Source organism: Brachyhypopomus gauderio, chromosome 8 (genome assembly GCF_052324685.1).
Source record: "Brachyhypopomus gauderio isolate BG-103 chromosome 8, BGAUD_0.2, whole genome shotgun sequence".
In the NCBI taxonomy this organism is placed as follows: Eukaryota; Metazoa; Chordata; class Actinopteri; order Gymnotiformes; family Hypopomidae; genus Brachyhypopomus; species Brachyhypopomus gauderio.
The window spans coordinates 6,230,383-6,251,894 of record NC_135218.1 but is presented as its reverse complement, the minus strand read 5'-3'; the positions used below and the strand labels follow the sequence as shown (position 1 = coordinate 6,251,894).

The following is a 21,512-nucleotide window of genomic DNA, read 5'->3' as shown; positions in this document are numbered from 1 at the left end:
AAGACCCAGCATGCACGGCTGCCTGACCAGCCCCCACAGACATAAGTGGGTATCATTGGCCAGCGCCGGGCAGCTCCGCGCGTCTGATAGGCTGACTGGCCCACCTGGGCAGGAAGCAGAGGTCACATGTGCGCTCTGATCACCCGCTTCCCCCTGAAGGTCAAAGGGCGTGGCGGGGCAGCAGATCTCTTAGCAGGGCCCCTGACAGCAGACAAATGTGTCTTTTGTTTCATGCGGTTCATGTACATAGATATATTGTGGGAATGAAACATCAGTGTGGCATTAAATGACATTGTTATGGAGATGAATAACCCAGTCTCAAGGGTAAACCCATTAATAAAAACAAAGCCCCACTGCATTGTGGGCTCTGTATGTACGTTATTGATATTAATGTGTTTGTTTCTCCTCTCACTCCATCCTGTAGTTCAGTGTTGGAGGACCACACACACCACAGCCACCCACTCTACGCCCACGGCGTGTGTAAATGGCCAGGATGTGAAGCAGTGTTTGAGGACTTCCAGTCTTTCCTCAAGTAAGTCACACACACACACACACACACACACACACACAAACACCCCCACTACTCCACCCTCATGAAGGAGAATCCATGCCCACCCCTCCCTCACTCATTGTGTGTCTATAAACCGCACCCTGCCCCTATCCTCCACCCCCAACCGTTCCTTTAGCAATTGGGCTGCACCACAGGTGGTGCGCTCCACAGGTGGGGAGGTGGGCGGTGTGGGGTGGTGGGTGCCGGGCAGCTCCACCTGTGATGTCCCTCCCGCTCCTGTAATATCTGTGATAAGTGTTGCTCCCATGGTGATTTCTGCCTGTCCCAAACAAGCACAGAGGGTGGGGTTGTTTACCAGCGCCAAGACTCACCGCAAGGGCCCGGCGGGTTTGCCCTTGTCTTCCCCCGAGCGGACTGCGAGACGGGCATCCCTCCCTCTCTCCGTTTCTGTTTTCTTCCATTTCTTTCTTTCTGTGAAATCTTTGAATCTTCTTTCTCGCTGCATGTCGTAGTGAAGAGGTGTGAGTTGTCTCCCGTAAGCGTTGCCATCGTGTCCGATACGTGATGCTCCTTTGTTTCAGTTCAACTGAGTTACGGCGTTGGTGCTGTAATTTTATTCAGTTTTGTATATAATCACATATTACAGAAAGCTTTACTCTGGTTACTGTGGTCAGTAGGCTGAGAAGTTCAGCTCGTAACACTGTCCAAGTCGCCCCTGCCAAACCCGCGTGCTTCTCACGGCTCGCACGTGACCCCTGTGACCCCACCCGCTGTCGACATGCACACAGGAGCGTGCGGGGGTTCAGATCAGTGGCTAGGGTTTATAGCCCAGGACGTTTTTGTTGTGCTTGTGCAGATAAGAGTGACCTCCGTCTGCAGTGGCAGGCCCTCGCCTGACGGCAGGTGAGCCCTTCTCATAGGTCCACACCAAACCAGCTGTTGTGACCAGCAGGTCTTTGACCTCAAAGAACGTCTATGGGTACTTTTGTTGCTGCTGTTTAGGGGAAGACCTCAATGGGTGTGTGTGTGTGTGTGTGTGTGTGTGTGTGCGCGCGTGTGTGTGTGTGCGCGTGTGTGTGTGCGTGTGTGAGTGTCCGTCTGCATGTGTGTGTGAATACGTTCGTGTGTGTGTGTGTGTGTGTGTGTGTGTGTGTGTGTGTGTGTGTGTGTGTGTGTGTGTGTGTGTGTAGTCTAACACACAGCACTGCCATGGCCGCTGAGACGATGAGAACATAGACGGTATGGCAGCAGATCAATGAGTGTGTGTCGAGCCAGATTAGAGCCACTCTAAACAAGATCCAACACAGTTCCATTACCCAGGACTCCGAGTAAAGCACAAAGAGCTGAGAGGCCCATGGAGAGAGGGAGAGAGAGAATAAGAGAGAGAGAGAGAGAGAGAGAGACTAGACACACAGCCCTTCCTTTCCGTGTCCTCTGGGCTCTGCCCCTACACCACCACTGTTCTGAGTGTTAGCTTGTGTTTCAGGCCTTGTGTCTTGGCACAGTTCACTTAAAGAGCTGCCCCAGAACAAGGGCAGAGGTGCCCGAACACCCTCCACATCAGCTGTTAACGACGGGATGGCGGTAAACACCGTCATCCGCCTCGCCCTCTCTGTGTACCTGTGGACGCGAGCATGCGCTCTCCCTCAGGCTGCGAGGGAAATGGTTCATCGCTCCGGCCCCCCCCCCCCCCCGTGTGGCGGAGCGCTCCACGGGAAGGCGGCCCACCCGTTTCTCCACCGTTACCGCACGCGTCGGGCTTTGGGAGTGTCTCCTTCTCCCCTTTTTGCCTCCCTGTCCGGCTTCACCCACTGCGCCACGGTTTTGTTTACAAAAATGAGTGGAATTAGCATCCCCGAGCTTAGCGAAGGAAAGCGGAGGGAGAAGAAAAGAAAAAAAATGTTCCTTAAAAAAGGAGCCGGAGTGCACTCTGCAGTGTTTTCACAAGTGTTTTTATCATGGCAACATCTTGTTTACTTTGCTTGCCTGCCCTAAACTGCTTGGAACATGTTAAGAAAACATTTGGAGAGGCTCCACAAAAGCTGTCTTTGTTTAAGCCCGGGCGGGGCGAGGGTTGGCCCGGCGCGGGGAAGGTGTTAATGCTCACCGCCGTTAAGCGTTCCCACATGCCGCTCCTCCAGTCTGCGGCTCGAAGGGCCGGAAGACTCGCAAATAAAACCGGTGAGGGAAAATAACAAAGAGTAAATCAGGTGGGGTGATAAGGGGCCCTGAAAGAGCTCCTTTGAGCGGGGTGGGGGAGGGGGGGGGGGGGGGGTGGCGGGTTTGAGGCAGAAGCGTTTAGTCAGCAGAAGTGCCGTAGCTCGGTGTAGCGCGTTGGAAAAGGGCGAAAGCAGCTCTCTAACGTGGAGCAGACCTCCACGGCCCGCGCCAACAGCAACAACCAGCGCCGGGCCGCGGTGTTGTTTTAAACCCGACGGTTATTTATCCTGCCTTTAAAAGAAAAGATGACATACCTAGTCGTGCTATCTCAATAAATAAGAAGGAGGTAAGTCTAATTGGTGGAGGAGCTCGGGCGGGAGTGGTGGGGGGTGGCACACTCGGGGGGGAAGAGCGGGAGCAGTTTCTCGGGGGTCGGGAACTTGCGGGAACTCCCCTGACCTTTGCGAGAGAGAGAGAGGCTGGTACGGACCAGCAACGCTGTGGAACGCGCAGGTTTGTACAGCCTGTTGTGCATGTGTAATCGGACCTGCGAGGTGAGGGCAGCTTCCGTCGTATTCAAAAGCCGACCACTTACACAATTCAGGAGCGTTGCAATCTGCCATGGGCAGTGTTACATGTGAAATAAAGACAGCATACATGAGACTGTGACCATGCATGTGTCTCCATATGACACTAACCATATGTGTGTCTGCATGTGACACTGTAATCATACATGTCTCAATGTGGCACTATAACCATGTGGCAAAGTGACATTTGTCTCTTCATATGACTATATAACCATTCATGTAACATAATAAAATATGTGTGTCTGCCATGCATGCGTCTCTGTGGCCATTGGTATATTTAACCTAATGAAGACATACACATTTGCCAAAAAATGTAATTAATTTTTGATATATGATAGAAAAATGCCATTATTCTTTAAACAATGTTCTTTTATTAGGAAAGGGCCTTATCAGACGCAAACAGAGAACATCGGTTTCCCATTCGAGTGCTATTCAGATTTCCAAAAATGTATGTTGACTTTAGACCTGTTTTTACTCACCCCGTTCACAATAGCGTAACATTTACCATAGAACAGGACCCTGTTTGCTTAAAATCAGCTACAGTCAATACACATTTTAATATGCAGGAAGTGTGTGGGTCCTCTTTCCCTGAAGGCCAAAGCATATATTTACGCATATGAGAAAAAAAACAGTTAAGGACAAACATTAGCACTAAATAGCACAAATTTATTTGTCTTGATGACAGATACTATATTTAAAAAATATAGTGTGCTACATGATTGATGTTATTTTCCCTGGTGAACATATTTACTCAGGCAAACGTGCCCCTGTCAGTTGGGAACAATAAACAATGTAAGTCTTCATAAGTTTGCCTGGTGATTTTTTGCGATGTCTGTTCCCTTGGTGTGACTTGTACCGTCAGACTCCCAGTATATCATTAAACCCAGAGCACAGGGACAGGCCCCTCCAATGACATGTGAAATGCTGACTGTTTGAGCAATGTCTATTTAGCTTGTTTTATTGTGGCAATTTACATTAGAGACTGTCATCCTGCCAGGAAGCTTTTAAAATGGCCTTCGCTTGAAGTTCACAAAGTGACACATGCCAGCGCTCGTAGTCTTTCCCGATGTCAGCTCCCTCGCTCAGCCAGACCCCCTCGTGTCCAGACACTCTTCCGAGAGGCTGCATTAAGGGCCATTTGAATATTTCATTTCCTATTAATTATGCACTCTTACTCTACATGTCATTAGAAGGAAAGGAGGGCGGGGGGGGGGGGGGGGGGATCCATCCAGCATAACAAAAGATGAAAGGGAGGAGAGAGGTTCTCTTCAGGTTCCGTAACGGCGATTTCGGAGGCGCGTCACGTAGGCCAGTGTTCATTGAAAATCCCGGGGCAGGCCCAGCCGTCTCTCTTTTGGGGTGGGATTCTTGCTGGATGTTTGGAAACGTTCCCTTGATCTCTGTCTCTCCCTCAGCCCTCTCCTGCATCAACAGCGCCATTTTAAGAGGAGAAAACCTGACCTTGTTTATATCAATAGTTTACATCATTAGTCATCAGCTATTTGAAGTCCTCAACATTCTCTTCATAAAGTAATGGATTCAACACACACACATGTTATATATAAAATATGTATGCACTATTAGAGTAACAGGCGGTCACATTTAAATGAAAGATGTGACAGCCGTCCACGATCGTTCCAGTCATTTCCACCGAAGACGGAACAGGCGTCCTACACTTACGGACCCCGGTCCCGTATTCTCGTCTCGTCAACTGCAAACGTCCCTTATCCCCCCCCCCCCCCCCCCCCTCGACCCGCCTCTTCCCCCACCAAGACAGAACGTTTTCTCGCCTTGACAGAGAGGGCCGGCCCCTTCTCGTAGATATATATGGAGCCCTCACCACCCGACTGTCCCTCTCTGCCCGACGGCTTTTAATTTTATTTACGGTAAATGGCGTGGAATGGGCTCCCTGCAGAGGAGACGAGGGTCTCGGTGTCTGGGCCACGGTTCCTCTCCCTCTCTCCGACGCCCTGGCCCGGCTCCGACGCCCACTCCTGCTGACGCTGACCTACATGGTCAGCGCCGTCGCGATGTAATTCCTGATATATATAATATATTGGATCCATTAGTGGCCATAATGAAGTGGTGAAATGAAAGGGTATTTGTGAAATCAGTTCAAACATCCTGCTCGGCTTATGATGAAATGATTAATGAAATGCCCCTGCATAAGCATTTTCCAAACCCGTAATTCATGCAGCGGCTGATAAAAATCCTCCAATCATATTTCCTTCACTGGCGAAAAACCTTATCTCCTCCATTTTATATAAATCACCACAAAATAAAGAAGGAACGCGAAAGACTTTCTGAAGCCAGCTCCTTATTTAGATTAGTTATAAACGTAGCGAGGGAAGACTGCCGAAGAAGAACTTGGCAGTGTAAAATAATCGTGCATAATTATATTCCTAATTCACGTTTTTGACAGATTCCATCTCTCTTCTCCTTGTTGTCTTTTGGCTTTTTCTCCTGGTTTCATTCAAGACCTCTTCATCTGGGTGACACAATTAACTGGGAAAGGCGCTGAAAATAAGAAGCCATTTTGCGTTTTCGAAAGGGAAAGGAAAGGGCGTTGTGCGGGAGAACAGGCCAGCGTGATTCGTAACGGACATATTCACATGAAAATGTGAAGTTGTTGTGTTTTTTTCTCTCTCATAACTTACTCCTAGGTTTCTGCAGATATATCCACGTGATGAAACATTTATGTGTTTACTCATAAGTGTGTGTTTCGGGTTGAGGGTAAAGGTCATTTATAGCACTCTCAATTGGGTTTGGAGAGTTGATGTTTTCGGACGTGGTCATGGCTTTATTTACTTTTTCATCATTTTACTATGTGTACATCTCAAGTCCATTTTCATTTTTCCAACACGGCGAGATAAATGACCGCCCTGCAGAACGAGCAGATAATGTAACTCGATATTTTATGAAAGTTTTATCAAATGCTTAATAGAGGGCTGTAAAATATGCTGCTAAAATGGGCCCTGCCTCTTCCTGTCCTTCCTGTCTCCCCGCAGACACCTGAATAACGAGCACGCCTTGGACGACAGGAGCACTGCGCAGTGCCGGGTACAGATGCAGGTCGTCCAGCAGCTGGAACTGCAGGTAACGTGTCTCCATGTTCTGTTCTCCTCACGGGTGTCTCCATCTCCTGTGCTCCTCACGGGTGTCTCCATCTCCTGTGCTCCTCATGGGTGTCTCCATCTCCTGTGCTCCTCACGGGTGTCTCCATCTCCTGTGCTCCTCACGGGTGTCTCCATCTCCTGTGCTCCTCATGGGTGTCTCCATCTCCTGTGCTCCTCACTGGTGTCTCCATCTCCTGTGCTCCTCACAGATGTCTCCATCACCCCGTCCTCCCATCTCCACCCTCCCATCAACACCAGAATGACCAGCTCCTCCGCTCCATCTCTCCCTCGTCCTCTGACCAGTGGCTGAGAGATGGGGGGAGGGGGGAGGCAAAAAGGGGGGTGGGTTAAAAATGAAATTATTTTGTACGTTTGTGAGTAACCGGTCATTAAAAATGTGTTATGTATGCATGACAGCCAGCCAAAGATATATGGAGCGCCCGAGGCCTTAGTCCAGAAGATAATTACATTTTGAATTTTACTGGGTTTTAAAGTCATTTACGACTTTTAACTGTTTGGCACCACAATGAAAGATTCAGTGGGACACAGAGACAGCAACAACAGCGGGCGTCCTCCGCGTCGCTCCGCATATCGATCGACAAACGCTGTTAATAACACTCGTTTTTATGGAAAAACGCACTTTTCATGCATTTTCATAGGGGAAAAACTTCTGATTAATACATGCATCGAGTGGTTTTAGTGCTAACAGGCATAATGGCCCCTAATGTATATGTATAAGGATATTAGTTATGCATGTATTCAGGGGGAAGGAGGTGACGATTCCACCGCGGCGTTCCATTAGAGGAGATTAACAGGGACGAGTGAAGCTACAGCTCTCCAAAGACTTAAGAGCAGCGCCGGCCGCCACACCTAGAGCGCACCGCACAGGCGGGCCGCCACTTCGGAGTGAACACACACACACAAAAGAGAAGACTCGTTGGATTTATCTGCATGTTAGTCTACTGTACACATCTGTTTACCCACACCTGCCCCGCATCACGGCCTCTCAGACGGCTCCGCGGTGCAAACAACATCGGGACTTTGTGTGTTTGACACACACACACACAAAAAAAGGGGGAGTTGGAACCTTAAGGAGAAAATACGTTTGGTGTGTTTACAGGGCGTGCCTTTCTTTGTGTGTGTGTGTGTGTGGGGGGGGGGGCACAGTTCAGATCCCACAGTATCATAGGGCCTAAAAATAAATAAAAAACCCACACACACATCCTGAAAGGGAGAATGAGTTTTTGGTGGAGGGCTCCTTGGGGTGAGGTCTCTCAGGTTCCAGAGCGGTCTACGGCCTGAATGTGTAATTTTCTGACACATCTTCACCCCCTTTAAGGAGCTGTTTTTTCCCCCCTCTCTCTCTCTCTTCTGTTTGATGTTGCTGGACTGAAATGCTTTTGCGATGGCAGCTTGGCTCATGTGTGCTCCTCTCCTGTCTCCTCCTCTTTATTAAAGTTGGCGAAAGACAAAGAACGTTTGCAAGCCATGATGACTCACCTGCACGTGAAGTCCACAGAGCCCAAACCCACCCCGCAGCCTGTGAGTAGCACCGCACTCCCCTCTCTCTCCCTCCCACTCTCTCCCCCTTTCTCTCTCTCTCCTACCTAATCATCTTGTTTCTCTATACTGAATTCAGAACAAATTTGCCTTTACGCATTTTCTCCATTGTGGCTCAATTTTGAAAGCTGCAGGTTGATGCTGACCAGCTCTGAATTTACACCCTGAAAGGCAGAGGTTGTGTGTTTTTTGCAGTAGTAGCACTGATGATATTTGTGGTGTAAGACAAGTGTAGACTTTAGTGAATTACTGTACAGACACGTATGCTGTGAGTCTTTAAAGTTCAAGATGAGAGAGTTCCTCTCACTGTCTGATGGTGGCTCCCCGATGGTCACCGGGCGTCCCCAGCAAACGCAGGATCTCCTGGCTGGATAGCAGCCTGGTAGAGGCGTGTAGCGGGTGGAGCAGTGCGGGAGGAGTGGCACTGCTCTCCTTGGGAGGCATGTGTAGCGCTGTCATCATTAATTTACAGCAGGGCGGTTTTCCTCTGCCTCTCGCCGCAGGGCTGAAGAGTCAAAACACAGTGGCCAGAGACTGCTGGACAGTAGCCTGCTCACAGGAACCTCAGACACGTACACACACACACACGCACGCACGCACGCACGCACGCACGCACGCACGCACGCACGCACGCACGCACGCACGCACACACACACACACACACACACACACACACACACACACACACACACACACACACACACACACACACATACACGCCCACACGCATGCATACACATGCGCCCACACACGCACATACACTCTCTCTTACACATACACACAAACTCTCTATAACACACACACAAACACTCTCTCTCTTTCTCTCTCTCACACACGCACACACATGCACACACACAAAAACTATCTCTCTCCCACACACACACACACACACACTTTCGCTCTCTGTCTCTCTCCCTCTCTCTTTTTCTCACACACACACAGATTCTGTGGACCAGTGCCGGCCCAGATGTTGCGGGACCTTTGTGTATGTGGTGTGTTCTAGGACATGGATAGCACTGATATCTCGCCTTCATATCCCAAGAGGGCTGTAGGGCTTGAGTATGGAGGCGTAGGGTGACACAGCACCAGACACAGTCCAGGGACGTTCATGCAGCACACATTGCTCGCCTTGTGTCAGAACAGGGATACGGAGACGCAGAACTGCACAGAACACATGTGAACGCCATACATGTATTTGATCATACATGTGAACACCATACATGTATTTGATCATACATGTGAACGCCATACATGTATTTGATCATACATGTGAACGCCATACATGTGTTTGATCATACATGTGAACCCCATACATGTATTTGATCATACATGTGAACGCCATACATGTATTTGATCATACATGTGAACGCCATACATGTGTTTGATCATACATGTGAACGCCGTATTTGGTCAGGACCACAAAGGAGAACTGCCCGTTGTTGAGTTTGCACGTGGAAACATTTAGCTGTTGTTCATTTTAGTTGTACGTGATATGTTAATGTTTTGTATATGCACATATCGTCTTACATATGTGCATGTTGGTTTTTGGCCAATTGCCATATTTATTATTCTTGCACATTAATATCGTTGCAAAAAAGCGGCTTCTTGTACATCAGCGGTTGGTGTTGTGGGGGATCATGGCAGGCGAGGGTTGTTTATCTGGGTGCGAGTGCTAAACCTTGTTCACCATTGAGCGTGTCACTAAGCATTCTTGTCAGAAGTCTGACCTTTTCACTGTCCATAATCCCGCCTCTCCCTCCTGCTTCGTTCCTTTTGTTTATTTCTTTAGCAGCTTGGTGAGTCAAAGCCAGTATAATTAGATCACCAATTACCATTTAATTAATTTCTGTCTGAAGTCTCTCTCTTTTTTTTTTTTCTTTTTACTGGCGTGCTGGAAAGAGACCAAATGCTGCAGGAAACAAAGAGAAGGCCATTACGTGTGTGTGTGTGTGTGTGTGTGTGTGTGTGTGTGTGTGTGTGTGTGTGTGTGTGCGTGCGTGCGTGTGCGTGCGTGCGTGTGCGTGCGAGTGTGTGCGAGTGTGTGTGTGTGCGTGTGTGTGTGTGCGTGTGTGCGAGTGTGTGCGTGCGTGCGTGTGCGTGCGAGTGTGTGCGAGTGTGTGTGCGAGTGTGTGTGTGTGTGCGTGCGTGTGTGTGCGTGTGTGGGTGTGCGTGTGTGGGTGCGCGTGTGTGCGTGTGCGAGTGCTGATATACACACGTGTTTTATACAACAGGACTCATACAGCACAGTAAATGTTTGTCATTACATTTCAACATTATATATAACTCTAGATGTGTATGCTGTCAAGTGATATTTGAAGATATCTTGATTTCTAAGAATATGTACATGTACATGTCAATTTAAATACTATCATTTAACCACAAATATGTTCCTCTTCCACATATAGTGTAAATTGTAAATTACGCACACCCCAAATGAAGGCACAGAAAAGCTCATTAATCCATTTTAAAAATCCATTAAAGGATAATATTAAAAACAAAACAAATTAGATATACTGCCACAGTGCCACATCACGCATGAACCCTTTGTCATTGATGGCAGTCCAAATTTCCTTATTATATACCTGTCTATCAAATGAGGTGTGAAGATTGTAATGACTGTTAATAGGCTGGGTGGTAATTGTACAGGCTGTGCTGTGTGCTGGGGGGCGGAGCTTACATGTTAAACAGCGCGGCCCGGCGTTCACCGGCTTTGCCTCCCGGTGTCGGCATTAAAATACCGTGTGGAATTAAGTCATGTGATACATCCAGAGCAGCCGACGGCCTTGACGTGGCGTTTATGCCCAAACAGTCGCAGGACGCCGTCCAAAACAGCTGCTTTCTTTAGTTTTACCTCATTTCTGTCTCCTTGACTTGTTGTGATTGCCTCCTTCCCAAACCACAGATTTCACAGTGATCATGTTTGCACGTGGCCTCCTGTGGCGAACGAGCAATTAGATCAATTCGATGAGGGAAATATGCATTTGTGTCATTAGGTTCCACCAATACACACGTGCGGGTGCACGCACGCACACACACACACACACACACACACACACACACACACACACACACACACACACACACATACACACACACACACACACGAGCATTAGGTCAGGCTTGTTTTTGCAACTCCAGGAAAAGAGGCACGTTGTAAGAATCCAGGACAGATGCTGGGGGAGTCCAGTGTATCACTCGGAGTTCGGTGCTTAATTAGTTTACCTTATAGCCATTACTTACTAATACCCCCTGCCTGTTCTTCAGTGTCCACTCCTTCCGTCTCCTGTACACTTCAGACTCCGCCTGGTTCTTGCTGAGTAGGGTCGCGTAGACATGGCATTTAATCATGGTATCACCTCCACAAGTAGTCACTAATTAGAGTCCTTTTAATACAGCTGGAGCCTGTAATTAGTCTGGCTTGGCCTCTCTGTCTTGGGCTTATTAGGGGCCTCTCAGGGGTGGGAAGGAAACCCATTCTGGCAGCAGAACCACTCCTGGCCTCAGTGCTGACCCAAATCAGAGAGAGAGACATGAAGAGGAGTCAGCATTTCAAATAAAGAGAGTCCCAGGAATATGTCCTCCTGGACTGGGCACATGTCGCCCTGCACTAGACCTGTTTACCCATGTTTGTAAACCGCCCCTCCCCACGGTTGTTTTGACCCCCTCCCCCCCACATGGTGGTCCCGTGTGGTCCCGCTGCTGATTCCTTCTCTCTCTTCCTGTTTCGCAGCTCAACCTGGTTTCCAACGCCACCCTGTCCAAGACGGCGCCTGAAGCGTCTCCGCCCCTCAGCCTCCCGCAGACGCCCACCACACCCACGGCCCCGCTCACGCCCCTGTCCCAGGCTCACTCCGTCATCACGCCCACCAGCCTACACGGCGTGGGGCCCGTGCGCCGGCGCTACTCCGACAAGTACAGCATGCCCATGTCCCCAGGTAGTCCATGTCCCCTCGTCCCCTCAGTGCGTGGGCACTCGGGAGTTTGGCTTTTCACAGATGTGTGTTCTGCATGGCTCTTTGTGGGACACAGCGGGTCTCGCTTGTGTCGTGAGTTTGCAAACATAATGGCTCTGTGCCCCTTTAACAGACATCGGCCAAAACAAGGAGTTCTACATGAACACGGATGTCCGCCCTCCATTCACATATGCATCATTAATACGACAGGTAAGAACTCCCACAACACGGACACACCATCACGACAAGGTCACACCATCACGACAAGGTCACACCATCACGACGCGGTCACACCATCACGACGCGGTCACACCATCACGACGCGGTCACACCATCACGGCACGGTCACACCATCAAGACACGGTCACACCATCACGACACGGTCACACCATCACGACACGGTCACACCATCACGACGCAGTCACACCTTCACGACACAGACACACCTTCACGACACTGACACACCATCACGACGCGGTCACACCATCACGGCACGGTCACACCATCAAGACATGGTCACACCATCACGACACGGTCACACCATCACGACGCGGTCACACCATCACGACACGGACACATTATCACGACACGGTCACACCATCGGGACACGGACACACCATTGGGTCACGGTCACACCATCACGACGCGGTCATACCATCAAGACACGGACACACCATCACGACACGGTCACACCATCAGCTCCATGCAGCCATTTTCATTCATGCCATGAAAGGTGGTATAAATAGTCACCATGGACACAAACTGCTCTATAATTTATTTATTATGAATTTTTCTCACTCATTCACCATCTGACTATCCTGTTAAATTTGAAATACAATTTATCCCTGCAACGCAAGATTAACCATCAGTAAACGAAGCGCTAAGATACTCAGAGAACTGGGGGTGGGGTGGGTGGGTGGGGTGGTGACAACCCCCTTCACATATAACAATTGCTTTTGATGAAGCATTACAGCCAATGTGATTATTACGAAATTCATTTCACACAACAGCGGGGCTGGGGCGTCTTTAAGATGCCCAGTCAATTATCGGAGGCAGCCCGCTAATCTGCCATCGCGCGGGCATTAATCTGGGCTGGGGATAATTGGCGCGCTGTAATCTGGCCCCAGCGAAATAGTTTTTACTTGTTCCGGCTGCTAAGCGGAAAAGAGCATATTCAAATGGGACCATTTGAATGAGGCTGCGCAGAATACACAGGGTAAACAAAGCAGACGGGAGCTGGGGGCCAATCAGCACGGGGCTGCTTTACATGCTCCACGAGGAGGCGTGGCCCCAAGATGCAACCCCCATCACCCTTTGTTTCAGCTGGGGCTCCAAACGGAAGTGGAATTGAATTGTTGCTTATCAGCATTTGTGTGTGTGTGTGTGTGTGTGTGTGTGTGTGTGTGTGTGTGTGTGTGTGTGTGTGTGTGTGTGTGTGTTTGTATGTGTCTTTTTTTTTCCCAGGCGATACTCGAGTCACCGGAAAAACAGCTAACACTAAACGAGATATACAACTGGTTCACGCGAATGTTTGCATATTTTAGGCGGAACGCAGCTACGTGGAAGGTAATATCTCGTTTCCTCCTAATGTCCTTCCTGTTCTGACTTAGTGCACATTAATGAGCACTTAATTCTTTGCTAACGATGTACAATCCCAGACATGTTTAAAGTGACGAGTTGTTAAAGGAAAGAACTCCCCGGTACAGCACTGGTTAAGGGTTACAGCCTGACTTTAAAAGCACTACAGAGTGCCTGCCTGTGAGCTTTTACACACACATACACACACTTGCATACATACACACACCTGCACACACACACACACACAAGTACAGACACAAACTTATTTCCAAAGAAATAAGATGTGAAATGAATAATTGATAAATTAATAGAAGAGAAGTGAAATCGAGTGCAGGGAGTCTCGTGTCCAGACTGAGCTGCTGGGCTCTTTAACACTGTGCCTGTACACACTCTCCCGACGAGGCACTGTAGCTGTAAACACTCGCTCACACACACACACACACTCACACACACACACACACACTCAGAAAAAGGTCACACGGTACACATGTGGAAAGAATCTCATAATAAAAATATATAGATTATGATTAAATTAAGATGAAATTTAAATAATGTGAAATCATGCGTTGTGTATTGTGGTGGAAACACGTATGGCGTAGTACAGAGTGACCACATTTTTCCATTTGGCTTTGTACAAATTATCTTAGGGGTAGAAAAAAAAACATTTTCCAAACATAATTGAATTCGAAATATAATTTTACGAAATGATCCACAGAAGGACCTAGAAGAGAGGCCTTCTTCATATAGGCCTACGTTTACTTTAAAAGCGTTTTTACATTTGCACTGGACTCTTCTCAGTAGCTCGGAGGGAAATCTGGTCATTTGATTAGGATGTATTTTTTGCAGTTAAGTATTTGCATTGAGCTGAAGTGTTTGAGTTTCCGCTTTGCATCGAGGCAGGAAACGGTGAACCGTCTTCCTACCTTTACCACAAGTTAACGGTGAAGCACCGTGCTGACACCCCGCCCACACGGGGAGCGTTTGTCAGTGTGTTATTTACTGAATATTGTCCGAGTGCTCTGCAAATGGGCCTGATGGAAAGGTAAATTACGAGTGTCCAGACGGCGAGGCGGCTTCTAACCGCTGTTGTTCGGCCGCGACGCTGAAGGTCCGGTTGTGTGCGACGGCCCTGAGAATCGTGTTTATTTGACTGGCTGTTTGTTCAGTCTGGAATTCCGTTTGCAGGTTAAGGTGGTCCGCCCCTCCCCGATCACTGGTTCCTTTGTGTTTTTAATGTTTGGGGAAGCCATATTTCTAACCTGACAGTGTTAATGAGAAATTGCAGCGAGAGCATGCTTTAATGAAGCCCACGTTGCAGCGTTCGGCCTGTGTGCTGCATTGTGAAGCATTAATTATGTTGGCTCACTTCTCTTTGACTGATAGACTTTTTCTTTTCTTTTACACCAACTGCAGAACGCAGTCCGGCATAACCTTAGTCTTCACAAGTGTTTTGTGCGGGTAGAAAACGTTAAAGGGGCGGTATGGACCGTCGACGAGATAGAGTTCCAAAAGAGAAGGCCACAAAAGATCAGCGGGTAGGTGTGCCTCCCGCCAACACCCCCCCCCCCCCCCCCCTCGCCAACCCCCCCCAACCCCGCACAGCCCGGCTGGCCAGACCCGTGTTGCTTGATGGGAAGCGATATCCATGTCATCATCTTGCGTGCTGTTCTACCCCACCACCCCACCTCACCCCACCCCGACCCCCCTCCCCCGGCTTAGCCGCGCACCTCCGCACCCTCAGCTGGTTGGCCGGGACCCACAGTGACTTGTGCTTGCTCAGGCATCTCCTCCCCCTCTCACCTGACCATCTTCTGTTTGTCTGCTCGTCCGTCTGTCCGTCCGTATGTCCGTTGCATCCGCCCTGGCTGCTCCGCCCCCCCCCCCCCCCCCTCCACCCCGCCTTCCCTACCCAGGGTGCCGTGCGCACCAATCTCTCCCTACATAAGTGTTTTGTAAGAGTCGAGGATGACTTTGGGTCCTTTTGGACCGTAGACGACGAAGAGTTTAAAAGGGGCCGCCACATACAGCGAGGTCGCCCGCGGAAACACGTCGACGACGACACCTTCGGCGAGCTACTCGTACAGTAAGCACCGCCCCCTCTCCCCAGCCCCTCCCCTTCCTGCCATTTCCCTGCATGCTTTGCTTACATGTGCCATGCTCTCATCCTGTGTGTAGCGTTTCATACATCCCAGTTTTGATGTTGCCACTTTGTTCCCTGCTACATGAAATGATTTATTATATTTAATGCTCATAATCTGTGAACCACTAATCTGAGATAAGCAGCACCAGAAACGGTGTAGAAATACATTTGTACACTCTGATAAAGGGCAGTTTGTGCTTTATATCGGATATACAATTGCCGTTTAAATGCAAGCCTTGAGCAGCCATCAGAGCTGAAGCACTATTGTGTTGGCTGCATACTCTGGAAGCCCTCCTGATAAGAGGTTTATCAATACCAGCATTTGCTCAGAACTGTAATCATCCCAGTCTAACTCTCCATGCGGTGTTCTCATAGCGAAATGCTTTTGTTCTGTGTGTGTGGTCGTATCTACAGAAGTCCAGCTCTAGTGAAAAATATTCAGACCAGTCTGGGATACGGTCCTGCCCTCTCAGCCGCCTTTCAGGTAACACAACCTGCCGTTTCTCAATTTAACGTTGACCTTCAATAATACACTGAGCAGTGTAAGAGGTAGACTGACCAGAAAGTCTTTTCTGGACTATACGTGTATAGAGCAGTGTTGGAATGAAAATGCTAATTTGTCCAAACATTACTTGACCCTGAAATGTTGTTATTTACATAATACTAAGTGGCCTTGCTAGCTTTCACTAGTTATTGACGGGGTTAGACGGAGCAAACTGCCCCCGCTCCTGCGCCTTACCCAGCAGTGAGGTGTTGATCCCTGGGTTTCCTCTCTCCGCCCGCCCTCTTAAATCCTGCACGTGCTTTGTCAGGCTTCGATGGCGGAGAACAACATACCTCTATACACTACTGCGTCCATGGGAAGCCCCACTCTCCACTCACTCGCCAACGCTATCCGAGAGGAGATGAATGGTGCCATGGACCACAGCAACGGTAGTGACAGCAGCCCGGGACGCTCCCCCCTGCCGCCTATGTAAGTGTTTCACACCCTCAGCCCTCGCTGGTTGTGCCTGCGTGTGTGTGTGTGTGTGTGTGTGTGTGTGTGTGTGTGTGTGTGTGTGTGTGTGTGTGTGTGTTTAACTGTGTGGGAACTTAGGGCAGCTTGAAAGGGCCTTCAAAAGCAAGTATATACACACACACACACACACACACACACACACACACACACACACACACACACTACATTACAACGAAAGTGTAGCGTATCTACTATATAAAGTTTCAGCGAGATATTCGGTACACAGAGGAAATCCAGAATGCTGCTGCACCACTGCTGACTTCGTCAAAAGGAAACTCCACCTTTAGGACGGGTCGTAGTCTGGGGCGAGTCGTAAAGAAAATAGTCTGCCTGCTGTCTGCTTCTGGCTTCATCCCTCTCTCCCTCTCTCTCTCTGTCTCACTCTCTCTGGCTCTCTCTCTAACTCTCCCTCTCTGTCTCACTGTTTCTCTCCCTCTCTTTCTCCCTCTCTCTATATTTCTCTCTCTGTTCCATTCTCTGTCTCTTTCTCTGTCTGTCTCTCTCTCCCCCTCTCTGTCTGTTATTTCAAGCTCTGAGTTTATAAACTTCTTTTTAGTGTGGGTCAATAATGTGTACTGTACTGCGCCGTGTTACTGCGTAATTATTGCCTCCATTTTGTTTAAATATTTACAAAAGTCGTGAATAGAAGATGACAGAGCTGCCCTGTTTTCCCCGCCTGGACACGACTCTCAACACGTCCGAAAAGCTTCCGGGCCTCTGAGAAAAAGGCTGGACGGGGCGGAAAAAGCGTGTGTGCGATACGTGGGGAGATGTGCGCATAGCTGCGCTGTGGTTAGTCCGACGACCACATCTCCCCGTACACTTGCAGTATAGGAGCAACTGCTAACTTGTTGGATGCCTAAGAAAATACAGCACAGGCAACACGGCTTCCAGATGTGTGCGGACAGCGCCGTGATTTGTTGCTGGGCCAGATCCATCGGCCCTTGGGTAAAACATTGGGGAGCAAGAGGGCAGTTTCAGCACAAAATACTGGAAAGGAAGAAATACCCCCTCCTACCCCCCAAACCCCCCCCTCTCCCTCCCAGAAACGAGTAATGAACTTATGGAGATGCAGAGGGAGAAAAGTGCTTGCGTTAATCATTGGGAACGGCGCTCCACAGCTCCGGGCATGGCTCCGTAGCAGGAACAGGATGGGGATGCTAGCCTGGGGGGGGCCTGCCGTAGGACCCCCCCCTCCCCTTGCGCTCCCACCCTCTACGGGCACATTCGCCGACTTAAGCAACTCATAAACAAAAAGTCTCGCTCACGCGAGCTCCGGCGTAACCAGGCGCCCGCGGTGAGATACCTGCACCGTCCTGGTGCATTAAAAGCCAATAAAGTACGATCAGCCGAACACCCCTTAAAGACACAGACGAAGCACGAAACGCCCCTTTATCTTTATACGCCACACTTCATCTCTATTAACTTTATTACTTATGTGTATGGCGCACGCTTCCGCGGGTTTGGCGCTAGCGTACAGCGTTCCCTCCCAAATGTCCCTCCACTTGCTCCGAGCACGTATTCGGTAAGTGTCCGGCACTTTCCGCACGGAAAAGTCTCTCGCTCCGCGTGCGGATAATGGGCAGGAGCCCCAGTCTTAATTACTAGGATAGGGAACACGCTTCAATAGCATAATAATAACGGTTTCATGTTTGCCCTGCAGCTAGAAACGGAGAACTGGAGGCGTTGGGACTAGTGGAGTCGCTTTGATCTACGCCCGTAGAAGGGGAAGAGTTTGCCGCGTCTCTGTTATTGCTCACACCCCAAAACGGTGTTGCGTTAGCGTAGCCGTCCTCGTAGCGAGTGCGGCTACGTAGCGAGTGCAGCCTTAGCTGTTTGCCCATTGTCAGTTTGCCACTAATTAACATTTGACAAACATGCGGCAGCGAAGGTGCAGAGTAGCGCTCGCACCACCCGTCACCTCCAGCTCGCACCACCCGTCACCTCCGATAGGGCCCCAGGTTTCTGTTCCGTCCTCTCCCTACAGCACCTACTCTCTGGCCCTCTGTCCCCGCAGTGTTTCTATAATGAGAAATGTGGCAGATCTCATCTCTGCGGAGAATCCCGCACCCAGACGGTGGGGCCGGGGGGTTCATGTTTTTCCTTGTTTACAACTGACAGCATTATTATTCTCGTAAGGGCTCTGTTTCTTATCACCCCGTGTTTGTGTCGAGCCCCCGCCCCCCTCCACACACACACACACACACACACACTTCCCTTTTCCCTCTCTCACCTCCCTGCATGCTCTTTTCTTCCTCCCTTATTGACACTTTGGTGAGGAGCCGCATTAATTTTGCGCGCATTTAAAGCGCGGGCGCCGTTGTCGGCTCGCCGCGTTCTGTTGTGTTTTCCTCTTCTTTTTTTCTTTTCTTTTCTTTTCTTTTCTTTTTTTTTTGTTGCCAGCTTGAAGTTGATTAATGACAGAGTCTTGCACGGGGTCGTCCTCCAGGGACCCGCCTCCTGGGTTGCGCATGTTAACGAGCGGGAAGAGGAACACACAGAGCGCTGGTCCAACGCCACCGGGAGCCTGACAGGCGGCCCTCTCTCCCCCTCCCTCTCTTTCTCCCTCTCTCTCTCTCTCCCTCTCTCTCTCTCTCTCTGTGACTCCTGTTCTCTAGCTGCAGTCCATTCTCTGCTCTCCTCGTCACGCGTTGTTAATCTCCCTCATTTATCAATTCCGAGTGAATACCCCTGTTGTCGGGCCGTTGCGGAAAGTAACGCAGCCAGGTTTCCCCTGCGCTGAAGCCGCCGAAAGAGGGCTGAAGTCATCACGTGGTCCCTGCTAGGGTTACTTAACGTCTGTCCCTCTGTTCAGACCTCTTTCTTTCCTACGATATCAGTGGGTGTCTTTTAAATGTCTTTTAAAGGCTATTGTGATTATTTATATTATTTGTTTAGTAACGATAAGCACCTGCATGGCTTTTCCGTTTTTAGGCATCACATCAGCGTTAAAGAAGAACCACTGGACCCGGAGGAGCACGAAGGGCCGCTGTCTCTGGTGACAACAGCCAATCACAGTCCAGACTTCGACCACCACAGAGATTACGAGGACGACCACGGGAATGAAGACATGCTGTAAGGCTGCTTTCCCTCAGGTCCTTGAGGCCAAACTTTAACTGAGATCGACCATCGACGAGACCACTCCTGACCCTGCAGGCCCGACACTGGAGTCCCGCCCTTTCTGTTGACAGCCACTTATATAAAAAAAAAAACTTAAAAAAAACTTTCTTAGTGCCATGAGACATGAAATACACATAAGAGATAAAAAAAAGATCTATTCCATATGGGAGTATTTTTGATTTGTTTCTACTTTTTGGGTTTAAAAGACCAAGCACGTTGTTTCTCCTCACGTCTGACCAAGGAGCCGTGTGGTACGGAGGGGGGGGACCTCTTCCTCGCGTTGGACATAGAGATCAGAGCGGACACGAACGTGAACGCATACGCAGAGAAAGACTGCCCCGCGGTCCTCTGAGTCCGCTCAGCTGTGGGGGAGCACACGCTTGAATCATTAGCCCCCAAACGGACACGCCCTTCACACGCCGGGTGTGTGCGCACGGGTGGATGTGAATTTAGTTCAATGTCACTGCCTTCGAATCATCCTAGGTTTGCTCCCGAAACAGCTGGGAGATGGTCATTCTGGAGTTCAAAGGGCAAACATGGTGTCCCCTTGTTGTTCTATGCTCTTATTTGTTTGTTTTTGTTTGTTTTCCTGTAACTGATCAGACCTCACGCCCATCGTCGTGGAGATTCTGTATCATCAGCACTTGAATGTGTATCGCTTCTTTCCAGGATTCCGAATATCTTTTGCCATTTGAAAAATGGGAAACAGGGCATCAGATTTGCCGTGTAGTATTTGCCGTGTGTCATTTATTTCACATTTCAGGAATGCCACCTCACTGTCACATTGCGCTCTCTCTCTCTCTCTCTCTCTCACACACACACACACACACACACACACACACACACACACACATATCCACACTTGAAGTCCATCTGCCAGTGCACTACTCATAATGAAGGCTCTCCCTCTCCACGCATCAATGAAGTTTAATTTCCACGAGGGAATGAATGGTAGAGGAATCAGTGCAGGTTACGACTTATCATCGCAAAATTATACTTTCAAAAATCCCCCTTTCGTGGCAGTGTGTCGCAACTGAATCGCTGATCGAAACCCTGGTGTGACTGGAAAAAAATGAAATGTCAGACAGAGCAGCAGAAGCTAAGAGATAATAGTTAGACAAAAACTAATTGTGTTTCCCCAGCCAAACTGTCAGCATAGATGGAACTTTTATTTCTCTGCTTTCTTTTCCCGCTCTGTAATTTAGCGACCGTCTGGTGAGGCCAGAGGATTTGAAAGTGCATTCCCTGTTGTTTTTAATGTTTCGTTTCCCACATCAGTGGCCACCCCATTTCCCCTGTTATTAGCAGTTATTAGTAATTACACGTGGGATAAGGTTGAAGCGATTACAAGCCGAGGCTGGCATTAGAAGCCATGACCACTCAGCATTACAGCATCGGGGGGCAGCCCACTACGACCACATGCATCTACCCACATTACCTTGGAAACGAGGATGAAGTTGGTTCCAGGTTTGCATTAGGCAAACCTGCGTAAGAACTTTGGGGAGTGGGGGGGTGGTTTGGGGGGGGGGGGGGGGGGGGGGGGGGGGTTGTGGCAACATAAACAGTGGCTCTGGTCCCCAGCTGCCTGCAGTTTGTGTTAAAATAAATCAAAATAAATAAAGTGTCGGGACTGTATGAAAGTGAGAGAATTAGATCAAGCTCATTTGAATGCGATTTATGACTGCAACCAACCACTTTGTTTATTTATTATTCCATTTACTATTTTTTAGGGTTTTGGTTGTTTGTTTTTTGTTTATTGTTTTTGTTTT

General features: G+C 49.2%; 1 protein-coding gene across 1 annotated transcript; it reads left to right on the top strand.

The window, feature by feature from the left end:
* The first annotated feature begins 10 nt into the window (after positions 1–10).
* Positions 11–21,247, top strand: foxp1b (forkhead box P1b). The gene is made up of 11 exons (XM_077013689.1): positions 11–45; positions 425–532; positions 6,267–6,354; positions 7,833–7,916; positions 11,665–11,869; positions 12,021–12,097; positions 13,352–13,453; positions 14,879–15,000; positions 16,020–16,089; positions 16,418–16,578; positions 19,558–21,247. The coding sequence occupies exons 1-11, from the start codon at positions 11–13 to the stop codon at positions 19,700–19,702; spliced, it is 1,197 nt and encodes a 398-aa protein (XP_076869804.1). The 3' UTR covers positions 19,703–21,247.
* The last annotated feature ends 265 nt before the right edge of the window (positions 21,248–21,512 follow it).